Source organism: Podarcis pityusensis (genome assembly GCF_964106645.2).
Source record: "Podarcis pityusensis genome assembly, chromosome: 15".
Lineage (NCBI taxonomy): Eukaryota > Metazoa > Chordata > Lepidosauria > Squamata > Lacertidae > Podarcis > Podarcis pityusensis.
The window spans coordinates 5,055,388-5,074,053 of NC_138040.1; the positions used below are offsets into that span (position 1 = coordinate 5,055,388).

An 18,666-nucleotide genomic window follows, 5' to 3' on the forward strand; every position below is an offset into this window, starting at 1 on the left:
TTATGGCTGCTTGGCAGTCACTAGGCCAAGGGTGGGGGGGACAACTAGGTGGCAAGCTGCATTGTGAAGGAGCATAATCATTGCTATTTCAGGTGGAAGCAAAGCTCTTCTGACATGTGAAATCTTAAGCAGTTATTTCTCATGTCGTTTTCGTATAGGAATGGGATGTGTCTCCCGCTTTCCCTCCCTCTCTCTGCCATTGTCAGATGTTGAACATTATAATCTGAAAACATTAAGACTGGGTGCCAGCCAACCCCCTCTCCACCCTCCCGCCGAACATCAGAATGTGAAAATGTTAGGACTGTGGTACCAAATACTAGATGACAATGGCAGAAAGTTTCTGCCTCTGCTCTGTTCAAGATGGCTGTGAAATGGCTGTCTTTGTGACTGGTGTAAAAGGGAGTGTGGCTCTTCTGCTTTCTCGAATGGTGTTGGCATTGGATCTCAGGACTGTGACTTTTGAACTTCCTGCATTCCGGGAAACTTTTCCAAACGGGCTTCTCTCTTAAGGAGAACCAGCGTGCATCTGCCATGCAGTACTTGCAATATTGCAAAGGGTTCTTAGGTCATTGCCCAAAGCAGTGGTAGCCAGTATCTGGCCCCACAATATTGCTGGAGTACAACTGGCATCCTCCCTGACCACTGGCCATGCTGGCCTGGAGTTGATGGGACTTGTAGCCCAGCAACATCTGAAGGGCACCACGTTGCTCTTGATCCCTCATCTTGGATGCACACTGTGGGGCTTCACTATCACTCAGCATGTACATTTCCAAGGTTCCCCTTAGTTTGGGCATAGGAAGGAAAGATTAGTAGCAGTGGGAAAACCTGTATTTCAAGGAAGCTCATGGGTTCAGCGTTAGAGTGTACATGCTTTACATGCAGAAGGTTCCAAGTTTGATCCTTGACATTTCCGATGGTGGGAAGAGACCCTTTCTCTTCTTGAGACCTTGTAGAGGCACTGCCAGTCAATGGAGACAATCCTGGGCTAGATAAAGTCTGACCTGGTACAAGGCAGCTTCATGTGTTCCTAAGCTTGTCCACCAGTACTAGTGTTCAGCCATATTATTAGGACCAGGGTCCTTTAAGGACTGCCTTACCCTGTATATCCCAGTAGATCACTGAGATCATCTGGGAAAGCCCTTCAGGCTCCACCCCCTTGTATAGAACTTTAGAGCCTTAAAGGACCAACCCTCTTGCTTGAAGACAGATGTTCTTCTTCTCTTCCATTGCCTCCCTCTTGGTGTGCTCCCTGCACTTCCAGACTGGTTCTTCAGATTTGAAGGAAGGCTGGCTGTGAGGTCCAGGCTCTGGCCCAGGTCTGGGAGAGGGACATCTATCCTTCACCGTAGGGAGCAAAATATATTGGGCTGCTTGTGGCTGTCCTAAACCACCCGTTCATTTAGTTTGTAAAAGCCTGTTTTAGTTTGTTCTCCCCCAACCAGCATCCCCATTAATTTTTAGCAAGATATTGCACTGTATTAGATTAAAGCTGCTTCTCTTGAAAATTGTGAAAAATGTACCAGATTTTTAAAAAAACAAATACAGTCTGTTTTCCTTGTATTTAGGTTATGCAGTGTACAAAGCCCAAAGCAGCAATTTGTCAGTAAAATTTATATTGCGATAGTTTGCCCTGATAACTGTGTTTACAGTATGCTGATACTGAATGGAAAATGTTTCTTCTGCGAATTCTTCCTGCTCTGGTGTGGGTTTTTGCTTTAAACTGTTTTGGGTCGAAAGGTTCCTACTTTGGCTACAGATAAAACCTTTCTGCATGAGTGTCTGGTGGACAATGTGTTTATTTTTACTGAGGCAAAGTTTTCTTAATGGTTTGAATCCCTACGTTTTAACAGGTTTAGCCCTTATATTTATTTAATGGGCTGAACTCCCGCTTCTAAAAGGCTTTATCGCTCAGGAATAAAGCAGTGCCATGCCGATCTTAACATTTTGTTTATGTGAGGATATTTTAATCTCTTTAGAGCTTCCAGCGTCACATGCTCTGAGAATCGCATCAGCTTTATGTCGAAGCTGCTTGTTGAACTAAGCCGATGTTTCCAAAAAAATTTGATATCATTTTTTTGGTGGGGGTGGGGGGTTAAAGTTGGAAGCATGCTTGACTCCTACATTCAGAATGCCCTTGCTTCCTTCCTGTCTAATCTTGATCAGCTCCTAGAATAAAAGGCATGCATGCTGCTTGCAAAGTGATTGTTGCCCCATGCCCAGTGATTATTGCTCCATGGCTTCCCTCCCTCCTTATTGCCCCGTCACCCTTGGATGTGGTAGAGCAGCTGCTTTGCACGTATAAAGTCCCCGGTTCAATCCCCAGCACGTCCACATAGGGCTGGGAATATCCCCTGCTTGAAACCCTGGAGAGTCACTGCCAGCCAGTGTAGACAGTACTGAGCTATGTGGACCAGCTGTCTAATAACTCAGTATAAGGCTTTATGTTACCATGTTTGTTGTATGCACGTGTCTTAACAGAGCTTAAATGTCTGATAGAATAGAAGATGCTTCCGCAGAGCTTTCCACAGTCAAGAAGAGGGGAAAGATTCTTCGAGAGGAATTTGTCCAGGGCCTCATCTGGCACCTTTTCGCTGGCTTGGAGTTGGTGGATAGACAGACTGAGATGTTTAGGCATTTAGATATTTAGGCTTTCCCATCCGAAACGTAGAAGGCAGCAGTGTTCTTATCTCCAACCCCTTTGAGGTCAGTTCATCTGAACTGGGTTGCCCAAGACCACCCAGCAAGCTGTGCTGAACGTTTGTGACGTCCTCCTAACATTGTTGTTCATAATTTTTCTAGCTCATTTAGTATTCCCCGCACCCCAAAAGGCACTTTGCAAATTCTTGTCTCCTTTAGCACTGGCACGGATGAAATTAATCCGTTCCGCAAGTCTCTTCGTCTTGCGGTTTTTTCGTCTTGCGAAGCACGGCTATTAGCGGCTTAGCGGCTATTAACGGCTTAGCAGCTATTAACGGCTTAGCGGCTTTAAGAAAAAGGAAAGAAACTCGCAAGAACTCGCAAGATGTTTCGTCTTGCGAAGCAAGCCCATAGGGAAATTCGTCTTGCGGAACGACTCAAAAAACGGAAAACTCTTTCGTCTAGCGAGTTTTTCGTCTTGCGAGGCATTCGTCTTGCGGGGCACCACTGTAAGAACATAAGAATCTGCTGGATCAGGACAATGGCCCATTTGGTCCAGTACAGTGGTACCTTGGTTTACAACCATAATCTGTTCCGGAGGTCCCTTTGTAAACCAAAACAGGTTGTAACCCAAGGCGCACTTTCGCCAATGGGGCCTCCCAAAAAATGGGTGGTAATCCAAAAAAAGTTCGCAAACCGGGACACGCAGTTCCGGGTTTGACGTGTTTGTAATCCAAACGTATGCAAACCAGACTGTCCGCAAACCAAGGTATCCTGTTCTCACAGTGGCCTGTCAGATACTTGTGGGGAACCTGCAAGTAGGACCCAAGCACAAGAGCACTCTCACCTCTTGCAGTTTCCAGCAAGTGGGATGCAGAAGCACTGTTGTCTCTAACCATGGAAGCAGAGCCGAGCCATTGGTGGGCTCACCCGCCATGAATTTGTCTAATCTCAAGTATGAGCTACAACAGATGTTCTGTAATGTGTTTTTAATGTTGTATACCACCCTGGGATCTTCTGATAAAGGGTGGTAGGAAAATTGTATTATTATTATTATTATTATTATTATTATTATTATTATTATTAATTTTATTCATCTCCCGCCCTCCCTAGCCGAAGCCGGGCTCAGGCCGGCTAACAACAACATTATTATTATTCTGGGATTTTTTTATGACTTAGTGGTCTATAAATATTTTTATAAATGAATTAAAAAACAGGGGTGAAGCCCTCCATTTCAAGTGTGCCCTCCCTCTTGATTCCCCAAAGAAGAATCTCTCTTCTATCCCTTCCTGTATTTCACCCCCCTTTCTAAATATCTTCTCCATAATGTGTAATTAACCTTCTGCATGGAGAAAGCACTAAAAAAAAGGGCACTTGAGGAAGGCGATCCAGGCCCTTTAAATCATTCCAAAGCATTTCTTTGCTCATAGATTGGAAGGCAAAAAGTTTTTGTTTACAGCCTGTTCTTTTCTTTCTTGAAAACTCGGCTTGGTGTGGAAATGGTGAGGAAGGGGACGAAATAGAGCAAGAGGAGGGAACATTCTTGGTTAATGTTCAGTTGCAGGGGAGGTCTGTCTAATTAAGCATTAAGGAAACAGTGGTTAACAGGTATAATGCTGTTAGACTCCGGCTAATATGAATGCGACCGTGACCTCCCAGATAGATCAAAGCCTAATCTCTCTGACAGCTACAAGATGACATGGCTTGCCACAGGCCTTCTGCTGCTCCTCGCTGGAGCTCTTTGTCTGCAAAGCATGCCTGATAGCTAGGAGTATATTTTTAAGGATGAACAGGTAGAAGTAAAGGGCTGTCTTTTGACATTTTAACTAATCCCTTCTAGCCTGTGCTTTACTTGCACATTTAGGATATTTGCTAGCAGGAGACGCTGGCTTTTCCACATATGCAGCATGTCATGTTGAATCGGGCGTCACGGTGATGCCTGATAATGCAAACGTATACAGTGAAATGGATTCTGATTGCGTTAAAGTGACGTGCGCTGACCTTTTACCTGTTACGTGATTCACAAGGAACGCTTTAACCCTTAATGAGCAGACACAAGGGTTTGAATTTATTTTCTGTTATTCTGTTATTAAGCAGTGATACACTGTGTCTCTACACCCCCCTCCAAAAAATGCTGTCTTGTTATTTAAAATAGCTATACAGTTTTTATATCCAGGGGTCAGCAACTAGAAGCCCCAGGGACAAATCTGCCCTCCCACACATTACCTTTTCCAGGAAACTTAGTTGCTGACCAAAGGCAGCCTTTTATTTTCCATCATTTACTTACAGAGGTTCATGTCCTGCTTAACTCAAGAAGGGCAGAGCTCCGAAGTAACATGGGGTGGCTAATTTTGCATGGCATTAAGTGCAAAGAAATGTAAGGCACAGACCAGATCTGCCCTGTGAGGCAGAACCTATTGGACTGTTCTTTTGCATAGGACCCTGTTGGAGTTAGTATGTCTCTGAATGCCAGTTGCTGGAAATCACAAGTGGGGAGAGTGCTGTTTTACTCGGGTCCTGCTTGTGAGCTTCCCACAGATACCTGGTTGGCCACTGTGGGTCACTGGAGTTGACAGGCCTTTGGCCTAATCCAACAAGTTCTACTTTAGTTCCTGGATGTTTCTGTGAGGTTGCAGAAGAGAACTCGGGTCTCAGGCAGCCTTGCTGCACTGATCATCAGAATGGAAGGGGCAGGATATATATATATATATATATATATATATATATATATATATATACACAGAGAGAGAGAGAGAGAGAGAGTCTGGAACTGGAAATGGTTTGCAAAAACTACTTGGGGCCTGTTCTATATAAGGCTTGCTCAGCAAACTTTAAATGCAGGAGGGGGAACCTTCAGCCCCCAATCAATAAATTCTGAGTGACGGAAACAAATATTAGATCTGTGAAATCAAACTGGATTTATTTTCTGGCTGCAAAGTTTGAATTTGTAAATTTGACAGGCTGTTTTTTCTAAAAGGGCATAGGCACATAAAATAACATAAAAAGAAAAGAATCCTTACCCAAATTCGAGTTGAAAGTTACCTGTCAGAAGTGGTTAGAAGTCTGCTGTTTTATCTCTTGAAGCGTGTCCTTTCAGTTGTCAGTTTTAAAAGGTTAATATAGAACAAAAGAGCAGTGAAATTAACCTTCCTTTGTGTAGCTTTATGCCTTTCGTTTTTCAAACTAAACCTGTTGTTTAGCTTGAATAGCAGGCCTGGGCTTTTCCATCCTGATCCAAGTGCCTTCCCTGCCTTTGGAAAAGGAGGGCAAGGAGCTTGGCTTGGCTTGCTGGTACTCAATATTCCACTTTCTGAAAAATTCCATCTCGTGTCTGAGCAGATAGATGTGTTAGGAGGAGTTCTAACTATTTTTTAGCCTGTACTTCACAAGAGAGGGGAGGTAGAATTGTACCCCCACCTATCCACAGGAAGTACCTGTCCTGTTTCCAGGGCTACCAGAGGTCCACAGACTGGATGTAATGGATGTCTTAGAATCATAGTTTGCCCTAACTGCCCTTTAGATCCAAATCATAATTTGTATTTCAGCTGTTCAGTGCAAAGCATGGTTTATGCAGTTTCCCACTTTGCTGAGAATCCTCAAAGTCGTAGCAAAGTGAGGAGCCATGTGCACTCAGGGGGAAAAGTGGAGTGAAAGAAAAGAAAGGTGATATCAACTATTTTACCAACATGTACAATGTTAACAGACTGAGAACCATAAGAAGCATTTTAAAATATTTTTGTAGCTGGTTTTCCTAGACTTGCATCCCTAAACAAAGTTAAGTATAGACTCCAGCTCGGAAAGTTCTTTCAGAGTTATAAAATTAATATATAGATATCTGCTGGTTACCTGAATTAGTTTTATTTATCATTTTGTCCACAATAATAGAGCAGTTTGGCAGCTGAAAAAGCCATTCTCTTGTTTTGATAATTACTTGATAAGGCAAATTAACAGTTGTACTACTTGAAATTTATGCAGGAATTTTAAAATATATTGTAATTTCTCCAGGTTGAGCTTAAGAGGAAGTACAATGATCTACATTCCAAAGACAGAGGACTTCTACCAGGCAGCCAGTGGTATGAAATCCAGGCCTTCAGAGCTCTCAACCAAGCATTGGGCAGGTGAGTAGAATTAGATTATTCCTGTATAGATCCATATATATTTGGGGCTTTATCTAGTTTTGTTTCGTTTTGTTTGCAAAATTGCAATTAATAGAAAACAAAACTAATAGAGACACAAACAGGTGAACAAGAATCATAATCAGAGATGAGAAGGGTGTGGCAAGGGCAGGAGTTGCCCCCACGTCCTGACCTGGAGACGCTGGCAATTGAACCTGGAACTTTCTGCATCCAAAGTGGGTGCTCTGCCATTGAGTCACAGCCCTTCTTCCAACCCTCCAACAACCAACAAAGTAGAGAGGTGCCCCAAAACATTGGAGGAAAAAAATCCCACTTATAGCTGAACCCAGTAGCTCCCTCACTTTGCTGTAAGTGATTCTGAACTATAATCTGCAGTCTTGTAAACATTTGTGACCTGCATTCTCTGTGGACTAAACATCTTGTACACCAGTTCAGCTAAAGCTGAAGTGATGTTTTGTAGAATCGAGTAACAAGGCGTTTTGCAAAGCAGTACTGGAGATTTCTGGCTGTAGCCTGCACCTTCCTCGCTTTCAAGCTATGCCACTTGTATTGTAAAGTTTTCTTTATATGTCATTTCATTGTCTTACTCACTAGGCTTGCCAAACCTGGTGTTGTTTGTTTGTTCTAGCAGAGCATTTGCTTCTTTGGGAAATATGAATATTCATCTGATCCTTTCAAAAAAAAGTATCTTGGTCTTCTTGGAAACAAAGTACACAGCTTTCCAAAAGCAAAAAAAGCTTCCCTCTTTCTCCTTAGTATTTGCTGAGAAGGTGCCTCTTCACTGCTGTTGTTTTTTCTACAGCAAACTAGTAGGGGAATAAGTGCTTTAAACAAATAAGTGCTTTAAACAAAAAAAATTCTGGTAAAGAAATGGGAACATCAATAATAACTAGCAGCCTCTCATAGCCAGCATTGCTGAGGGATTTTAAGAAACCACAAAATCACTACAGGTTTGAAATCGGTTGTTAAGATTAGTGCAGTTTCAAAAGGTTCAGTGCACCATCCTGTCTTAAAATAGTCATATCAAAATATAGACAAAAACCTGCTCCTTGATCTCAGGAACCATGTGGTTATGACATCTAAAAAGTTGTCCAAATGCATAGCAAACAGACAACTTTCCAAAAATAGAGTAGATATTTATTATCATTATCATCTGGTTAGAGCATGATGCTGATAATACCATGGTCGCAGATTCAATCCCCATATGAGACAGCTGCATATTCCTGCATTGCAGGAGATTAGACTAGATGATCCTCGGGGTCCCTTCCAACCTGGCAGTTCTATCTAGGCTGCCTACAGTATCTAGTGTGTTTCATACACCAGAAGATAGACACAGCTTTCCCCCTTAGGCTTGCACTCTAAAATGTCTGGGGGGCGTAGCTCTGCAATGGAGCATCTGCTTTGTAGGCCGAGGGTCCCAGGTTCATTCCCCAGCACCTCCAATTAACAGAAACAATTATTGGATGATGAGAAGGACCTCTCTCTGCCTGAGACCCTGGAGTCCAACAAAACAGTACTGGGCCAGATGGCAGCTTGCTATGGCTGGAGGGAGATTGGTATGGAAAACCAAAAGGAACGTCTTTAAAGGGATTTAAGTCCAGCTGGAGGCAGGGAAGGACCTTTAGCTCAGTAGAAGAACATCTGCTTTGCATGCAGAAGTTCCTTCCCCATCCCTAGAAAAACTGTTATGAATAGGTTTTCACCCATAGGACCATCCCATAGTGATGGAGATGGAGCAGTGGAAGGGTCTATCATGGAATGAGATTGCAAGGTACCATAAGCAAGGTAGACTTCATCTACTTGTGACCTAGATTCGCATGTGTCTCTGAGGTGATATAACTCAGAAAAATCCCCTAACTGTAAAAAAACAAACAAACAATTTTTTTAAAAAAAACAAGAAAGATCCTATAAATACACCTGAAATTATAGTGTGGCTGCCAAACTAAACCCTAAGCAAGATTTACAGGTACAAAATACCTGCCCATGTGAAGGACATAGTTATTTCATGGGTTTTTATTCTGTATTCCAACATGCATAAACTGACAAATAAAAGGTGAGCTGGTTTAAGTCTCAGATGTGGCGTTTTCATATTGCTGTGGTAGTATTTGAAGTAACATGAAGTCCATGAAATGTGATCACTTGAGGGGGAGGGAATATGCCAGATGTTGCGCATGGCCAGGTGACAACTCTGCCATGAAATTGCAGCATTGCTTCACTTGAAAGGTGTGGGATATGTCTCCAGTGGGCCCAATACATTTATTTTAACTACACAATTTTGCACTTGGCTTTCGTTTTTCTGGCTCTTTCCCCCACACTCCCCTGGTGATGAAGACTTCACTGAAAGGCCACCTGCAGAATTTTCTGGTGGTGAGCTTGTTACAGGCTCGTCATATCAATAAGAAGGGCCAATCTCTTAAGAGTTGCTTCTGCGCAAGTCCCTGGGCAGTAGGGAGTTACACAAGGAGCAACTGGTGGGTTATGTTTCTAGAAACTCGTAAGAAGAGCCCTATCAGATAAGACCAAAGGCCCATTTAGCCCAGTATTGTGTTCTCACAGTGGCCAACCAGATGCCTATGGGAAGTCCATAAGAAGGGCATGAGTGTACTATCCTTACTTGTGATTCCCAGTGACAGCTGTTTAGAGGACTATTGCCTCTTAACACGGGGAGTAATAAATCCATAATGCCTAGTAGTCCTTGTTACCCTTACCTTATTTTGTCTTCATTCCTCTTTAAAGCCATCTGTATTGGTGCCCATCACAATATTTTGAGGTAGTGAGGGCCATCAGCGTGGATATGTTGCTGTGAGATTCCTGATGGATTGTGCCTAATTACATTTTAAAAAATTAGTCCTCAAGGTGCCACAGGACTCGGTGTTGTTATTACTGATGCCATTGTCCAGCAAGCTTAGTGGCAGAAAAGCAGTTACATCCATGATCAAAGTACAAGTGGTTAGATATGAAATAAACATGCCTCTCTTTTATTTTTGTTATTATTAATATTATTCATTTCATTTCTATACCGCTTTACATTTATATTTTTAAGAAAACATCTCAAAGCGGTTTACAACACATGATTCTTTTTAAAAAAACAACAATCCATAATAAAATATTACTGAAGAAAGTCTATTATGGTTATGGTTATAATTTTATTTGTACTGTGCCCATCTGACTGGGTTGCCCCAATCACTTTGGGCAGCTTCCAAAAAAATCTAAAACACTGCGAGACATCAGACATTAAAAACTTCCCTATACATTCAAAGCAATAATTAACAGGAAACTAAAATATTATTTTAAAGATCTCAGAATAAAACAGTCCAAAGGAGATCAACTACAGAATACACATTTAATGGAGCAAAGTTAACAAAAAAAATTATCTTAAACATTTCAGAAGAAAACATTGCTAAAGGAAGTCAAATAGGTAAAATTCACATTTAGAACAACGTAATTAACAAGAGAATAAAATATTATCATCAACATAGAATATTGCTGCTGCTGCTTTTGCTGCCAGTCCTGCCAATGGTTGTTCATGGCAGGTGGAAGCTGTGGAAGCTCAGGCTCAGTGAACTGGATCTGCACTAAGAAACAGCCAAGATGGCCTCTTCAGCAGCCTCAGCTTCTGGAGCTGCAGTCAGTCAGGGCTACGCCTTCCCAGGCCAGGTTGAAGAAGGTCTGCAAGGCAGGGAGCAGGTCCCTCAGTCACTTCTTATTTGTGCTGAAATATTTAGTCTCTGCTTTGTCCTCTCCAATTAACCCACTACAATCATTTCCACCTTGGGCGTGAGTACCAATTTCAGTGGACTCAGAACATTACGGGTATTAGATAATTAACACCCTGATGATTAGCTGAAGCTTTGTAAGTTTTAGTGATAGCTGAAACAGTTCTATCAGGTAAATATCATGGACATTCTTATATTCCCCCTTTCCCAAACATTTTTTTTAAAAAAACCCATTAAGAGCCATCATGTATTGTTTTCTCACCTGTTGCTCTGTTTTAGGTGTATTCGCCACAGGAGCGATTGGGGAGCGCTTATTTTAGTTGATGACCGCTTCAGAAGGAACCCAAACAAATACATAGCTGGTAAGACACATGAATACCCTGGAGATGTTAGTTAGTGACACTTGACTTATAGCCCATATATATCATGGCCATGGCTTTGGATCATGTTGCTGCTGTGCTGGTTGATCTAAAACAGAGAGAGCCAATGTGATGCCCTCTATACATTGTTGGGCTCCACTCCCATCAGTCAACATGACCTGTTGTCAGGGATGATAAGGGTCGTAGTACACCAGCATCTGGAGGACATCATGTTAGCTACCCCAGATTCTAAGGTTATGCTGAGGGCTTCTGCATGCAAGCAAGGCATGTGCTCAGCCACCGAGCTATGGTTCTTCCCCTTGTGGCAGTAGCTGTTCAATATCTCAAGCAGAGGTCTTCCCCATCATCTGCTACGTGACCCTTCCCCCTGAAGATTCTAGACCAGGCTTCCTCAACCTTGGCCCTCCAGATGTTTTGAGACTATAGTTCCCATCATCCCTGACCACTGGTCCTGCTAGCTAGGGATCATGGGGGTTGTAGGCCAAAAACATCTGGAAGGCCGAGGTTGAGGAAGCCTGTTGTAGACATTGAGCCTTGGGCCTTCTGCATGCAAAACATGCCCTTTCCCACAGAGCTATGATGCTTCCATATCTAGGGTTGTCTCCAAGTAAGAGTAGATCCTATTATCTTAATGGGTCTACTCTGATTGGAACCAGACCCCTTTCCTATGCATATATCTAACGCAAGCAAAGGTAATTCTAAAAATTAAATTTTAGGGCATCATCTCCTGTGATTTGTTTTCCTATAAATATATCACTTTCCTATACCTATGTCACTTTGGTGCAGGTGATAATATTTTATTTACTGTAAAATAAAAAGCCTTCAAGGCATAACTTCTGTGTTGGGTTGTAAGTATTTTGCACCATCACATATGAACAATGCACCTATGCTTTGCTATGGTAAATTGATCTGTGTGAAGTGGCAAATTGCTGTCAACTTGCTTGGGCAAGAAGTTAATGGAGGGTGCATGGCTTTTCTGTAAAGCAGCAGCACTGCGTCTCCTCCTCTCCCCAGTAACTTCTGGTCTCTTCCATATTTCTGCCACGTCAACAGCTCATTTAAGAGCTTTCCTACTGCACTTCATTGGATGCCCTCTGCCGGGGTGCTGAAACCCAGAATGTGACAACTTCATGTCAGGAGTTAGATGTGATCAGTTGCTAGAAGTTAGTAAGGAGAGGCAGAGACATAGAACTGCTCTCTTCAACAGCAGCCACACATCCTCCGTCATGTCTAGTTCTGGCATTCGAAAAACTTCTTCTTGGGCCATATGAATCACTGTGACATTTGGAAACATCAAGCATTTTCATATCTCTCCCTCTAATAATGAGCTTGAGTGGCGAGTGCTGACTGAAATGGAGCCGGAGCAAGAAGGAGGTGTCAGCATCTTATGGAGAGTTATGAAATTTGCAGAAGTACGAAAACTAACACACATAGTCCAATGAGGAACAAGCATGTGCATTAGCCATGCAAAGTCAAATCTCTGTTGAGGAATGTCCTGCTTCAGCCCTTTACAACTTACAATTTATTAGCAGACATCATTCCTAACTGGCTGGAACCCTGAACAGGAACACTCCAGTTTGGGTTGATGATACAGTGCGGCAAAGTTTCATTGCAATTCCCTCTTGTTTTAGTCCATTGTGCATTGCAGTCTGTTACCTAGTTTGTTACTGTGTGAATTTCTAATTAAAGTAGCTGAATAAATTGTGGGTGGGTGGGAATGTGTTTTGGCCTCCAGCTTTGCTACTGCAGATACAAAATCTCACAGTTAAAAATGTAGTGAGAGGTAAATAAAATATGGATCTCATGAAATCCTTATGACTGATAACACTGACATTGTACCAAAGCAATCAACCACCCTAGATAAATTCATTGCCCAGTATAAATTAGTAATCTGAGGGGCGTTTTTGTGAAGGGCAAACACAGGTACTACCTTTTTAAATATTCATAATCATTCAGCCTTATTAGCTATTAAAATATATATAAGGTGGGGGCATCAGAATGTCTTCTCTGTCTTAATTTTGCATCTCCTTGTTTTGACTGAGTGAGGTTAGTTCTTAATCTACTTCGCTTTGAAGTGTAGAATAGCTATGCTGAAATATCCCAGTGTGTCAGTTTTTCAATAAAAGCTAGACATTTTGGTGCCTCAACAACATCCAAAGGGCCACACGTTGGGGAAGGTTATTGTAAATGATTTGGAGTTGGCGTCCAACAACATGGAAAAGGCCACCTTTTAGGGAAGGCTATTGTAAGTGAGTTGGCAAACATTTTCTTGAAAAAAAGTCAACAAAAAGGGGAAGGAATGTTTCAGTACTCTTGGAAATGCTTTTAAGTAGCTGCAAACATCACCCGCTCGGATACAGTCAGCCCTGTTACCAGCAAACGTTTGGTAATTATGACAGATAAATTGGTCCACTAGTACACACTAAGTAGAAGAAACTGCTTTAAATATTAGGCTGTGAACATCAAATAGAGATGGCACCTATTTTCCCCTTTGGTGTTTCTAAGCAATTTGAGCGAAGGGAGGAGATGAAGCAAAAACTGCCCTTGTCTTGACAGTAGATGGTGCTCAGATTCTATCGTACGAAGGGTCTTTCCCTTGTCTCAGAAAAGGCAGCAAGATGGGAGGATATCATTGCCTCACATGAGAGTCTTTCTCGGTAATTTTAGAAGCAGTAATCATGGCAGGTTTTTCAAGAAGTTGGGGGCTGCACTACTGATTCTCAGTAGCACATTTCTTGTTGAAACAAAGCAATTTGCCAGAAAATGCAATGGATGCTTATGAATTAAATATATCCAAAGATAGAATGATTATTATACCCTTGGTATAATAGAATCCAAAAATGTAATTGACTTCAAAAGATTCCACTTGTTCAGTCTTTATCAGAACACATGCACTGAAACTGCTTTTAAAATGATCAGCGGTTTGTTTGTTTTTTAAAAAGGGGGGGGGGGGGTAAAAAGATAGCAACAAAGAAATCCCTTTCCTTCAAAGCATAAAGCCACCAGCATTTCTTTCCCTCTTAAATAGTTTCATAATTTTTTATTAAATTTCTATACCACCCTTCATCCAAAGATCACAGGGTGGTTTACAGTATAAAAACAGAACATACATAACAAAAAGATAAAATAAATCATAAATATAGTAAATTCTGTGTGGTTTTTAAAATAAATTTTATTTTCAGTTTTTAAGAATTTGCAAATACAAATCTTACAATGTCATACTTCCAATACAGATACAAATCAGACTCCCTCCCCCTTTTGTGGTTTCTTCTCTTATTTAAAATTTTAACACTTTATTCCATTTTTAAATTATTCTACAACTAATCTTAGTAATTCCTGCCAACCTAGCAGTTCGAAAGCACGTCAAAGTGCAAGTAGATAAATAGGTACCGCTCCGGCGGGAATGTAAACGGCGTTTCCGTGTGCTGCTCTGGTTCGCCAGAAGCAGCTTAGTCATGCTGGCCACATGACCTGGAAGCTGTCTGCGGACAAACGCCGGCTCCCTCGGCCAATAAAGCGAGATGAGTGCCGCAACCCCAGAGTCGGTCACGACTGGACCTAATGGTCAGGGGTCCCTTTACCTTTACCTAATCTTAATAATACTTTCAACTGCTTTGATTTAAGTTAACCCTACCAATGCACTTAGTTGCATACCATGATTTTTCAAATATTCCACAAATATTCCCCACTCCTTAGTATATTTTTTTCCTCTTGGTTTCTTAACACACCCATTAATTTTGCCATTTCAGCATAATTCGATTCCGTGTGTTGGTTGCATTCAGTTAAGTTCTACTCAGAGTAGACCCATTTAAATTAATGGACATAATCTCAATAGGTTTACTCTGTGAGTAGAACACTGGATGCAACTCTGTGTGCACACAACATTATTTTAATGCTCAGTTTTCATGTTGTGGGTTGCTCTCCATACTATTTTCACTGTGATAATCTATTAACGTTCTCATTATCATATAGTGTGGCTTTCTAAAACTCTGTTTGGCAACTCATTTTTAACAGGGGACAAACACTTAGACTTGAGCAAGGGCTAAAGGGCCATCAACATTTGCTCCACCCAGTGCCATGGAAGCCAATACCAGAGGCAAATAGCTCTTTAACCTCCTTTCCCCTATTTCTATGGGGAAGTTAGACTTGGGTACATCCCTCCCCTGTATGCATCCTTGTCGCTTACTCCCATGTGTCTTGCCTTGAGTAGGAGAAGGCACAGCTGAATTGTGTAGTGGCAGAATAATAATAATAATAATAATAATAATAATAATAATAGTTGTTGTTGTTGTTGTTGTTGTTGTTGTTGTTGTTGTTGTTGTTGTTGTATTTGTACCCTGCCCATATGACTCGGTTGCCCCCAAGCAGCCAGTTTCCCTTTTCTATTCTAATATACCATGTCATGGCCAGCAGTATCCGTAAATCAGGTTCTAACTCTTCATTGCCATTACAAAATTAGACCAAATGATTCAAATCTTTGAATTCAAATAATTCAAAGTTGTGTGCCTAGTGCAAGAAGAAACTACAGCAACACAGTTTTTATAAGGTTTTAAACATGTACAACTTTGATCACATAACTTCCCTGTCTTGCTATATAGTAATAATAAAATAAAATTGTTCTTTCCCAAGGATTGTCAAAATGGATTCGTCAGCTAGTCCAGCACCATGAAAACTTCGATTGTGCCCTTGGTTCTTTGGATGCGTTTGCTAAAACAAACCAGAAGAGCACAGATTCTTCGACTCAGGATAACGACAGATCTGTGCTCATGTCTTCAAGCTCAAAAGATCTGTCATCAAGTTCTTTCCTGGAGGCAACTCTTCATCTATCACCAGGTGTTACTGTTGAAAGAGAAGTGCATGATTTAACCCTAGAAACACTTTCTGCTGCAGACGTCATTGCAATTAATCCAACGACATCCAGTCAGTCATGTAACATATCTGCAAATCAACAAAGTAGGTTTTCCTGAGGGTTTTTTTTTTAACCTTTTAAGTAGTTTCCTGAAATATTTATGGGAAATTTGTTAAAGTTGACTTCATCTTTTTTGCTTGCGAGTAAGAACCAAAGAACATAAGAAGCTGTGTTATGTTAGGTCAGATTATGTATCCACCTGGCCGAGTGGTGTCTGTTTGTTAGAGCAGAAGATAGATTGTGGTCTCCTGGTGAACCACTGGCCAATTTCTGATGGATACCAAGCGTATTCTTGTTACTGAGACTCTTGGTCTGATCCAGCAATGTACTATTAATTAAAAGAGAGAGGAAGCTGTTTATAGCAGTTCAGGCTGGTTGTTATAGGGCCGGGCAATGTATCAATACATCATCCAAAATCAGTTTGAAATCCACATCATGATAACAATTTCATAATATTTGGCATGGCGATATACCACAAATTACAATGTGTGTGTGTGCTATGTAAAAAAATTGTGATATGAGAAAAAGACTGTCATCATTTCTCATGATTTTTAATACCCCTGTTGCTCTATACCAGGGGTCAGCAACCTTTTTCAGCCGTGGGCTGGTCCACCGTCCCTCAGACTATGTGGTGGGCTGGACTATATTTTTTTGGGGGGGGGGGGAAATGAACAAATTCCTATGCTCAAATAACCCAGAGATGCATTTTAAATAAAAGGACACATTCTACTCATGTAAAAACATTCTGATTCCCGGACCATCTACAGGCCAGATTGAGAAGCCAATTGGGCCGCATCTGGCCCCCGGGCCTTAGGTCGCCTACCCCTGCTCTATACTATAAAATAAAAGTTGCAACAATATGTTAAAGGTAAATAAAAATGTATCTGTTTTAGACTCCTAAGTAGTAGCAGTTGCCAGGACATTACTCCATTCGCCTCTACATAGTTGCATCCTTATTTCAGACATCGTGATACTGTATATCGGTATATTGCCATGTTTAGCTAGTGAGATATCACAGTGTTGAAAACCAGACATCGCTCAGCACTGGTTGTTGTTATTATTTTCTGCTGTGACTGTTAGTGGGTTTCCAGGAACTCAAGCAGAGAGAAGTCTTTCCCCCACACCTGCAACCCCCCCCCTTTAACTTTTATTATTGTTATTTTTTAATCCTGAGAGCCCCTTGTTATCTCTTACATTCAAAAAGAACCTGGTGGGATCCTGCCCCTTCTCATTAGCATTTAGACTCCCATCTCATGGACACCTCCTGATCCTTTTAACTGGAGATGCCAGGGATTGAACCTGGGACTTTTTTCATGCAAAGTGGATGCTTCCCCACTGATGAACAGTGTCTCAAGGTGCATGCTGGAACTTTTTCACATGTAGCAGGGCAGTGAGGCCCTCTTCTTCTCTTTGTAGCATCTCTTGTCCACTCAAAACTATTCTGGAAAGTTGTCCGGAATTGTTCCCGTGCAGAATGAGGAGTCAGAAAGGCAAAACACACACACACACACACACACACACACACACACACACACATTTGTGTCTCTATGCGTTTGGCCACACACATTGGGCTCTTTGTTATTGAGTGGAACGAAGGGATTAAACTCATCTTAACAAAGTGCTATTTGGTTCAGTGGCAGGTTCTTCCCCCACCCTAGTTGTGTATACATTTAACGTAGGCTGTTACATTATTTTATGTCAATCAATCCAGTTATTTTAAAACTAGTAATCTACTAATGCTGTAGCACAATTTCGAGGGAAGGAAAGACACACAGTTATGCTGTTGTTCGTTCTGTGAATGTGGAAATACCATGTTAATGTAATGCTAATAGTATCTATGAAGGGTTTCTGCGCTAGAGGACTTCTAATATCTTCCCTCTAATTTTAAACATTGCAGGGGCTTCTGTGGTCATTACTTTCTTCCCAGTCCAGAGCTCTGTATGTGCTTCAGTGCATACCTGAAACTCCCTGGTCCCCAAGGGCTTCTCTATTCACTTTAAGTGGACAGTGATCCCATTCCTTGTAGTAAATGAAGAAGCTCTTGTCTCTCATCTGTATCATTGTCCTTGTGCCCCCTGGGGATTACTAGATTGGCATAAATGTGTGCAAAATTGAAAGGAACTTCTTTCTGAAGTATGGAGGATGATGACAAGATAGGGCCTTTTAATGGGTGGCTCCTGTTTGTAGAATGTTCTACCAAAGAGACTTGCCCAGTGCCTCCTTCAGTGACTCTTTGGCACCAGATGAAGACATTCCTCTTCTTCCAAGCCTTTTAATAATTTTTATCATCTTTTAACGCTATAATATTATTTTAGCATCATTCAATTCTGTCTTTGTTTCTCTCATGGTGATGTGTTTTTGCTTGTAAGGGTGTCTGTATTTATTTACGCTAGGGTTGAGTTGTTTTTATTGCAGTTTAGTTTTGCTCGGTTTATTACTAGTTGTACTGATTGTATTGGATGTTTTTCACTAGTTTCATTGAATGTTGTCTAGAGGCTTTGGCACAAGGTGACTAAATACATAAATAAGATATCACTTAGACAGACAAGACCAGGTGAAGAAAAGATACTACAACTGAGTAATAGGGTAATGAGCCTGAAGCAAAATGAAGCATAACAGCTAGTTGAGAATATGTGCCTCTTCTTTTCCACAAATAGTTTAATCTAGTTTATTGGTTTTGAAACAGAGGGAAACTAGTCAGAGATTCCTTAGTAAGAAAATGAGTAATGGCAGGCAAGATTTCCTGAAAGAAAGACTTCCCTTGCAATGAGCAGTCACAGCAGGGGTATAGGATGTTTTTTGGTGCACACTCTCTGTTCTTGTGAGGCAACACTGAGGCCCCAAAAGCCTGGTCAGGGCTTCTTGTGAACTGCATTTGCCCTAGAACA

At 41.4% G+C, this 18,666-nt stretch overlaps 1 protein-coding gene across 14 annotated transcripts in view; it reads left to right on the plus strand.

Annotated features, from left to right (window-relative positions):
- The window catches only part of BRIP1 (BRCA1 interacting DNA helicase 1), a 231,802-nt gene that overhangs the window by 96,701 nt on the left and 116,435 nt on the right, over positions 1 to 18,666 (plus strand). For all 14 annotated transcript variants that reach the window (XM_080982763.1, XM_080982770.1, XM_080982769.1 and 11 more), the window contains exons 17-19: positions 6,643 to 6,755; positions 10,769 to 10,851; positions 15,499 to 15,822. In XM_080982763.1, the coding sequence (XP_080838889.1) occupies positions 6,643 to 6,755; positions 10,769 to 10,851; positions 15,499 to 15,822 (520 nt within the window). The remainder of the gene's footprint in view (positions 1 to 6,642; positions 6,756 to 10,768; positions 10,852 to 15,498; positions 15,823 to 18,666) is intronic.